The following is a 9942-nucleotide window of genomic DNA, read 5'->3' on the forward strand; positions in this document are numbered from 1 at the left end:
GAGAATACAGTTCATTTTCTACCCACAGCATTAGGCTACGTGCAAGCGCCAGGCAGCATACTAATGCTATTAACCTGCTGATTAACCGCATATCTGCAGGTTAAGTGTATGTGCACACGAAGTGTTTTTGCTGCGAATACGCTTGCCAATCGGTCTGCCAGCTATTGCAATGGTAATCCTGATGTGCTGTGCACATGATGCAGAAATTTCCGCTCAGGATTACCATTGCGGGGAAAAACGCAGCATGTCCAATCTTTGTGCGTTACCGCCGCGAATTCGCGCCCATTGACTTAAATTGAACCGCAGCAAATCCGCAGGTATAATAAGTGAGTTTCAATTAAAGCAAATGGGCGCAAATTTGCGGCGGAAACGCGCTGTGGGTGGTACCCAGGTCGGCACAGGAGTGCTACTACTACTCTCATCCGACTGCCACTCCCGCTGATAACAGAGTCAGCTGCGTGGCTGGAGGGAGCAGTAGTCTGCTCTGCTGAGCTGGCGTGCCCGCGGTAAAGCAAAAAAGGAAAAAAAATAAATAAATACTATACTCGCCTGTCTGGCGCTCCCCGGGTATGTTCTCCTCCCGGCGGCCGATTGTACACTGTGGGGAGCACGCTCGCTCCCAGCAGTGTACTGCGCTGCCAGGACCTGCGGTCACGTGAGCTCTCAGCTGATCGCTCACGTGACCTCACCGTGGGAACATTCTGAAGAATGGTGGTGAGCTCACCGGGGCTGATCAGCTGATCTTCAGCTGATGAACCCCAGTGACCTCACTCCAGCAGCAATGTACACTGACAGGAGTGATTCTACACCCCTATCAGTATACATTGTTGTCTTCTACAGCAGTGACATCAGTGATTGCTGATGTCACTGCTGTAGAAGTGACCCGGATCGCCGAAGGACAATCGTTGGCGGTAATCGTGGATTGTGTCGTGACGGTGGACAGGTGAGGGATATGGTTCTTTGTTATTTTACTTTTTTTTTCAGAAGATCGAAGGCTTGGCAGAGAGTACAATAAAAAAAATTTAAAACCATGTGTTTTTTATTTAATTAAAATCCTTTATTCTGGCCATGTCTTTAATTGAAAAGGCGGCCAATACAAGGCTGATGTGAAACCCAACCCCATTACCCCACTTCCACCGCTACTTAGCAGTGGGAAGAGCAGAGGCTAAGCGCCAGATTTGGCGCATCTTATGGATGCGCCATTTCTGGGACTGCTGAGGGGTGATGTTAAAAGCCGCAGAGAGGGATAGTATTCATGGCCCCTTCCCTGCTGTTAACATCAGCCTAAAGCTGTCTGTTTAGCCTTTTCTGGTTAGATTTTATAGGGGGACCCCACATCAAGTTTTTTTTCTGGGGTCCCCCTGTAATCTAGCCAGTAAAGGCTAAACAAACAGCTGTGGGATGATATTAATAGCCAGGAAACATTGTTGGCTAATGGCCCCTTCCCCGGCTACTAATATAAGCCCCTAGCGGTCAGCTTTCCCTCTGTTGGTTATAAAAATGACGCGGGAGCCCACACCATTTTTTAATTTTTTTTTTTATTTAGACTCTGTGCCCACGATCTGGACATAGCAGTGCTTTGGACGCATATTTTTTGCAAAACGTTGCATTCTATTGAACACAGGTAAATCCACAGGTGTTCACAGAAGCATGCGTATTTACCGCATTCAATACATTCTAGTGGTCAAATTTCTGTTGCGGAGACAAGAGACTCCGCAAGAGAATTTGACATGCTGCGGTCCTGAAGGAAGCGCCGCATGTCAGTGTCCGCGGGTGATTCGCAGCCTCTGATGCATGCATAGTGGACATGGGATTTCTAGAGATCCCATCCACTATGCTGTAACATCTGGACACTGCGGGTTTGACGCTGTATAAACACACAGCGTCAAACCTGCAGTGACTCCTGACCGTGGCCACATACTCAAACTCACTCGCAGTATGTCAATTTCTGTAGGGGACAAGCTAGTCTCCGCTGCAGATTTTGACCGATTGAAGTGTCATTATATGCAGTGGATTCACATGTACCGACAAAAGTGCGGCATTAGCACACAGCGTTTTTACGCTGTGTCCAAAGAGCTTCTGAGTGCTGTTCGTGGGGACGTAGCAGCTAACGAAACAGCTGTGAGTTGTTAATAATGGCCAGGGACCATGTTAATGGCACCTTCCTAGGCTAAAAATAGCAGCTCACAGCTGCCCCAGAATTTACATGAATGGAAATGCTAATGACATTGAGCGAATGGGATTAGCTGACACCTAGCTCTTTTGTTTGGTGATGACAAGGTGCCAATCAGACCCTTTCATCACCAAACCTAATTAAAGTAAAGTAAAAAGTTAAACACACAGACAGAGCAAACACTTAATTTTAAATACAACAGACACATTCTTTAATAATTTAAATTAACCAATATACTCACCCCAGTTCTGAAGGTAATCTAAGGGTTTAAGCAACGTCCCACCAACTAACTTTATTTAGCTCCAAAAAGCATTCATTGATGTACAAAAACGCTTCAAAAGTGCATCAAAAAGCGCATCAAAAACACGTGTTTTTTTTCTGCAGCGTTTTTCCTGCCAAGGAGATGCAGAAACACTCAGGAGATTTCTGCTTCAAATCCTGAATGTGCGCACATAGCCTCATAGCGTTTTTTCTGGTGACAGGTTCTCTTTAAGTCTATGGGGAAAATCCACAAATGAAATGCATATTTACAACAAGACTAATTGATATGTTGCAGATTTCAAAGTTCTCAGATCAGTTTCCACAGCATGAAACAAAAAAAATGCACAGTGGGCATAAGATTTCTATAAATCTCATCCACTTTACTGGAACTTTAAGACGCTGAATTTTTTATGCACAAAAAATACACCAAAAACTCATTATGAGAACTTAGTCTTAGGATATGTGCATACACAGCGTTTTTGGTGCGTTTTTTCTGGGCACAAATAGGTCAAAAACGCTAGGTAATCCGTGTGCCAGCTAATGCAATGACAATCCTGAAGTTCTGTGCACATGATCAGGATTTTTCCTGTCAGGTTTGTCATTGTGTTTAAATCTGCGGCATGTCAATTCTTTGTGTGTTTATGCAGCGTTTTTCCCCCATTGACTTCAACTGAGTCAGTCAAATTCACAGCAAAAACGCAGGTCTAATAATATTTGCATATTTGACTGACTCAATTCAAGTCAGTGAGTATAAAACGTGGCAAAAACGCAAAAAGAATTGCCTGCGGGAGACTACTCCTCCCGTCATGCTACAGCAGCTCCCGCTAATAATAGCGGGAGCAGGCGCGGCTGAGGGGAGAAGTAGTCTCCTCAGCTGGCGTCTGTGTGCAGTGTTAACAAAAAAAAAAATTAAATAAATTAAAAAACACTTTATATTCACCTGTCCGCTGTACCGAGTGTCCCCCGGAGGTCGCTCCCGACAGTGTATCGTGTGCAGCTGCCGGGACTGAGGTCACTGGAGTTTATCAGCTGAAGATCAGCTGAGGGCTCCGGTGCCCTCACTTACGGCATCGGTGCTGCGTGACAATTTTCCCACGCAACATTGATGCAGTAAGTTAGGTCACCGGAGCTTATCAGCTGATCTTCAGGTGACTGAACTCCAGTGACCTCAGTCCCCGCAGCGCAGCAATGTACACTGACAGGAGTGATTACACTCCTGGCAGTGTATAGAGTGCTGTCCTCTACAACAGTCACACCAGTGATTGCTGATGTGGCTGCTGTAGAAGTGACCCAGATCGTCGTGGGACACTCTGGATTATGTCATCACGTCAGGCGTTAGGTGAGTATATGGTGTTTTTTATTTTTAAATAAATTATTAAAACAGTGTGGAATTTCATTTAAAATAAAAGACTTTATTATGGCCGTGTCTGTATTTCAAAAACTTTACTATGGGGTTAGTAATGGGGGAAGTCTTAAAGATGCTGCTCCATTACTAACCTGGGCGTCATGTCAGTTGCCAATAGAAAGCGGACATGAACCCCAACCCTATTACCCCACATCCCACTGCACCAGGTCAAGTGGGAAGAGCGGAGGCTAAGCGCCAAATTTGGCACATCTTAATAGTATCAGCTGAGAGATGATATTATTAGCCTTAGAGGGGGCCAGGATCCATGGCCCCTTCTCTGGCTATTAAAATCAGCCTGCAGCTGTGTGCCTAGCCTTTGCTGGTTAGATTTTATAGGGGGACCCCACATCAATTTTTTTCTTAGCCAGTAAAGGCTAAGCAAACAGCTGTGGGATGTTATTAATAGCCAGGGAACATTTTTGGCTAATGACCCCTTCCCGGCTAGTAATATCAGCCACTAGTGGTTGGCTTTCCCTCTGCTGGTTTCAATGACGCCCAAGATCCGGACGTAGCAGCGCTTTGGACGCAGCATATTTTTGCCGCGTCCAAAACACTGCGTTCTATTGAACGCAGGTAAATCCGCATTTGTTCACTAAACCATGCGGATCTAAAGCATTCAGTACACTCTAGTGGTCAAATTTGTTACAGACATTAGCAACTCCACAAGTGAATTTGACATGCTGCAGTTCTGACAGACGCGCCGCACGTCAGTGTCCACGGGTGATCCACAGCCTCAGACGCACACAGAGGACATGGGATTTCTAGAAATCCCATCCACTATGCTGTAACATCTGGCCGCCACAGATTTGACGCTGCATAAACACGAAACTTCTAACCCGCAATGGCTACTGATCGCGGGCACAAACAGAAATTGACACGCTGCGGGTGCGTTTGGGTATCGGAGACAATAGTCTCTGCTGCAGATTTTGACCAATTGAAATGTCATTACATGCGGTGGATCTGCATGTACTGACAAAACAAATGTGGCAATAGAACACAGCGTTTTGGACCCAGCAAAAATATACTTCGTCCAAAGCGCTGCAAGTTGCTGATCGTGGGGACATAGCAGCTAACGAAAGAACTCTGAGCTATTATTAATAGCCAGGGAACATGTTGGCCTAATGGCTCCTTTCTAGGCTAAAAATAGCAGCCCACAGCTGCCCCAGAAATGACATGCTTGGGAATTAGGGTTAATGTGATTAGTGTTTATGGGATTAGGTGTTGCTGACACCAAGCCCTTTGTTTAGTGATAAAGAGGTGTCAACCAGACACCCTCATTGCTAAACCTGTAAGTAAAGAGCTAAACACACACAGAGAATAAAACACTTTATTTGAAATAAAACAGACACATTCTTTAATCATTTAAATTAACCAATATACTCACCCCAGGTCTGACATTAATCCAAGGGTTAAAGTGATGTCCCACTTTATTTAGCTCCAAAAAGCATTCATTGCTGTACAAAAACGCAAGTTTATGCTGTAGCGTTTTTCCTGCCAAGCGATACAGAAACCTTGCAGAAATTTCTACAATCAAAGCCTGAATGTGCCCACATAACCTAAGGCTATGTGCACACAACAATTTTTTCAAGCCGCCCCCACAGCGAAAATCACCTGAAAAATGTATCAGAAAATGCACAAAAGAGTCAATTTCTAGGGAAAAACGACTTTGCTGTGCATATATTCAGGCTTTGAATGTTTTATAACCACTTCAGGTTTCTAAAAAAAGACAAGCGGTTAGGCCACGGCCCCACTATCAGTATTCGGTCAGTATTTTTTCTCAGGAGTGGGAGCCATAACCAGGTGAGGAACAATCAGAGAAAAAGTATTATAGAAACAAGTCACCAATTCTGCATTTATCACCCACTCCTGGTTTTGGGTCCCACTCCTGAGAAAAAATACTGACCGAATACGGATAGTGGGGCTGTGGCCTTAAAATCAGTAACATGTCCATTCTTCTGGCATTTTCTGTTAAGAAGTCAGCACGGTGGCTCAGTGGTTAGCACTGCAGCGCTGGGGTCCTGGTTTCATATCCCACCAAGGACAACATCTGCAAGGAGTTTGTATGGTTTTCCTCCGACACTCCAAAGACATACTGATAGGGAATGTAGATTGTGAGCCCCGATGGGGACAGTGCTGATAATGTGTGTAAATTGTAAATAAAAAGATTATTATTATTTTATTAAGAAGTCACTCAGTATTTTACAATACAAGTCAATGGGAAAACTCCAAACTTCGGAAGTATTTTAGAGCGTTTTGGCATAGTTTTTAACTTAAAAAAAAAAATATATATTGGTTTCTTTAGAACCGGAAAGAAAAAAAAAAAAAAAACGTCACAAAACCCACAGAAAATCCTATAAAAGAGAAACAAATAAGCGCCGGTGGCTAAAACCATTGGATATATTTGCACACAATGTTTTTTTTCCATGTGGATCCGCTGCAGTACTTGCCTGAAAAAGTTTAAATGCTCACAAGAATGAACACATGTATTTTTATGTAAAAACGACTTGCTGTTCATATGTTTTGGCTTTTGAGCGTCTTTTAAAGAAGTTGTCCACCACTTTTACATTGATGCCCTATCCGTAGAATAGGGTATCAGTGTATGATCGCCCGGGGCACCTCATGCGGCACCCCCGCCGATCAGCTGTTATCGGTGCCGGCGGCAACGGCCGCCAGTGCTCACCTGCGGGGCTCCGCCGTCAAGTTGCAGTGGCCGCCGCGGTGTACTGCACATAAGCCTCCTATTCTATCAGATAGGGCATCAATGCAAAAGTAGTGGACAACCCCTTTAACCGCTGCAGATTCCCAAAGAAGCCAAGGGTTTTGACCTTTCTTCCGGTGTTTCAATACTTTACAATAGCAGTCAAATTATTAATGCACAATGTTTGCTTCAAAATCAGCCAGCAGTCAAAAAAAATAAATAATGCTAAAAAAGACACTTTGGGGGGTTGGGGGGGTAGGAGGAGTGAGCGTTTCTTGAAGTGTCTTCCTCTTGAAAAACCTGCCGAGTTTGCCCCACTGGAATAAATGTGTGCACACACCCTGAAGACTATCCCAAGGCAGTGATCTGCTTTTACCTACTGAAAGACTACAACTCCCAGCCATGCCCTGTAACCCGCTGCTTTTTCATCTATCATTGTAAACAAAAACTCCCAGCATGTCCAGTCACCTAGTGCCTCCTGAAATGCATTGGAACTACAACTCCTAGTATGTCCTGTCAGCCTATGCCTTTCCAGCTGTTGTGAAACTACAACTCCTAACATTTGCAGACAGCAGATGATGCTCTGCGTGTTCTGGAAGGACAACTCTCAGTCTGCCTCTTCAGCTGGGAATTACACCCCTAGCATGCCCTGACTTCAAGTGGCCACCGCATGGGGCTTTTTATTTAAGTGGCTACTACTTCCTTTCAGCCTTTTGCATACTGGGAGTTGTAGTCGTTTCACCAGTTGCAGAGAACGATCGTACATGAATCTTTTCAGAAATGCTTGGCTCTGCAGCAGCCGTGTACAGCAGGGAGTCACTCACCCACTGTGGAGAGGTAGGAGGGCATGGCGTGCTCTGTGTACCTGCTCACTATACACGTCTTGCCCACATTGGAGTCACCAGTCATCACCAGCTTCGCCACCAGGTTGCTGTACATGGAGATGGCAGCCATCCTGCTGCTCCGGCAGATAACACTGGGCTTCCGCATAGAGCAGCCCTGTCTGACAGCCCTGACCTCCCTCCTCCCCCAGTGACCACATTACAGCCTGACCTCTCCCATCCCTCCCTCCCTCGGTAATTCCTCCTGTCACTTCCTTGCTGGAAGTTCCCTCTTTTCTTCTCGTCACAGTATGGCAATAAATTATCTCCACGTTTTCTGCAGGTCCACAATACAGGATAACAATCTTCTCGGATTATTGGGTTTTTGGTGCAGATTTGAAGCAACATTTTTTAGGATATGTTCACACAGTGCTGTTTTGCAATTTTTTTTTACTCATGAAAAATGCAAAATGTTGGCAGGAAAGATGCTGCGCTGTGTTCATTGCGCACATATCTGACGCATTTTATGCCTTTTTTTTGGGTGTTTTTTATGCATTCAGTAGAATGGATATAAAAAAACAAACAACAGAAACGTTGAGAGAATTGACATGCTGCGGTTTAAAAAAACGCAAGAAACAACACACCATGTGAATGAGAGTTTAGAAATCTCATACTTTGCTGCTGCTATAAAACGCTATAATTTATAACAAAGAGAAAAATGGAGCCTTCAATAGCTTAGAACAATTATTCAAATTTTATTGCATATAAAGATTAAAATCAGTAACAAAAAACACCCATATAACATTTATGCACAACAATGTGATCAACACAGACCTCAGGCTGTGAATAACCAGTGGCACTAATTACAATGTGGTACAATGAATAGTGACTATGCCACAAAGGAATTCCTATACATAGTACATAGTGATAGTATCTAATGAGTCCATAAGTTAAACCCTGAGCCAATGGAAAGGTATAGTACCTAGTGCATCTTGGTAGTTATCAATAGGCTCAAGGGAGAATACATATTAAATAATTGGGCTCATGAACATACCCAGCAGTTGGAGATGGACGCCAATGGGACCATCAGCCTGGTGAGAAGATTCCCCACGTCCCCTACGCACGTTTCGCTTGTATCTATAAAACGCTGCATTTTTTCCACACATAGAACCTCATGCGCGGCTGTGACGTCATCAGCGCGAGCAGGGGCACTCCACCGCACGTCGGGTCCAGGAGCTGATTATTCTACGATCGTCCACCACTGTTGTCTTCCGTGGGCGCCCAGGTCTTTTTGCATTGATGAGTTCACCAGTGCTTTCTTTCTTTCTCAGGATGTACCAAACTGTAGATTTTGCCACTCCTAATATTGTAGCAATTTCTCAGATGTTTTTTTCTGTTTTTGCAGCTTAAGGATGGCTTGTTTCATGGAGAGCTCCTTTGACCGCATGTTTACTTCACAGCAAAACCTTCCAAATGCAAGCACCACACCTCAAATCAACGCCAGGCCTTTTATCTGCTTAATTGAGAATGACATAACGAAGGGATTGCCCACACCTGTCCATGAAATAGCCTTGGAGTCAATTGTCCAATTACTTTTGGTCCCTTTAAAAACAGGGTGGCACATGGTAAGGAGGTGAAACTCCTAAACCCTTCATCCAATTTTAATGTGGATGTTAGAACCCTCCTGTTAGTTTTTTCTATCTTGTGTTTTGCGGTCACGTGACCATCTGCCTATATGTTCCAGCTCCGCCCTTCTGACTTTGCTGGACTTCAGTGTTGTTTGACTGTTTTGCTAGCCTGGTGCTTCGGTGCCTATTTCTGTCAGTTTGCTTGGTCCTCTTGGACCTCTAGTACTTTTTGTCAGTTTGTCTTTTGTGTTGCACAACAATTTCTGTTTAGGAGGTGTCCCATTTTTGTCCCAGACCTTAGTTCTTTTAGGGACCCCTCCCTTAATTCTATAGGTCTTCGTTCAGACTAGCCGAGGACGAAGGCGGGTCTGTTCAGTAGGAACAGGCAGCCCGCTACATCGTAGGGATTCAGCTTAGTCTTATTTTTTTCTGCTATGGGGCTATTATATGACGATCCTGATCGAATCTCATCTGCTGAAACAGAACTTAGACGTTTGAATCAGGGGTCTGATGATGTTGAAAATTATTGCACACACTTCAGGAGATGGGCTTCAGAAGTTAAGTGGAATGATTTGGCGCTGAGATGTTTATTTCTTGCTGGTCTGAGTGAAAGGGTTAAGGATTTGCTAATTGCATTCCCTGCACCTGAGACTCTGCAGGAAGCTATGCAGTTAGCTGTTCGTATTAACAGGACACTGAGGTGCAGGCTCAATGAGGTAAAGACTCCTGTAATGTCAGGTCCTAGTCCCCAGAAAATCTGCTCTGACGGTGGGGAACCGATGGAGGTTGGGGGGATGTCACGCCGCTCTCAGGAAAAAGACCGGAGATTCGCCGAGGGATTGTGTCTTTATTGTGGTAAAGGTGACCATTTGATTAAGTATTGTGAGCGTCGTTTAAGTAAAGAAAAAAAAAGGCCAGTTACACCCGTATAGCTTGTTTACGCTCTGCAGGAGTAT

The 9942-nt window shown here is 44.5% G+C and overlaps 1 protein-coding gene across 3 annotated transcripts in view; it reads right to left on the reverse strand.

The window, feature by feature from the left end:
- The window catches only part of LOC141265751 (ras-related protein Rab-8A-like), a 52857-nt gene extending 45266 nt beyond the window's left edge, over positions 1-7591 (reverse strand). For all 3 annotated transcript variants that reach the window (XM_073679214.1, XM_073679215.1, XM_073679216.1), the window contains exon 1: positions 7362-7591. In XM_073679214.1, the coding sequence (XP_073535315.1) occupies positions 7362-7527 (166 nt within the window). In that variant the 5' untranslated portion in view covers positions 7528-7591. The remainder of the gene's footprint in view (positions 1-7361) is intronic.
- Between the last annotated feature and the right edge of the window lie 2351 nt (positions 7592-9942).

The sequence above is a fragment of the Phyllobates terribilis genome, unplaced genomic scaffold (genome assembly GCF_046119375.1).
Source record: "Phyllobates terribilis strain yellow unplaced genomic scaffold, ASM4611937v1 Scaffold_4__5_contigs__length_816908805, whole genome shotgun sequence".
NCBI classification, from domain to species: Eukaryota; Metazoa; Chordata; class Amphibia; order Anura; family Dendrobatidae; genus Phyllobates; species Phyllobates terribilis.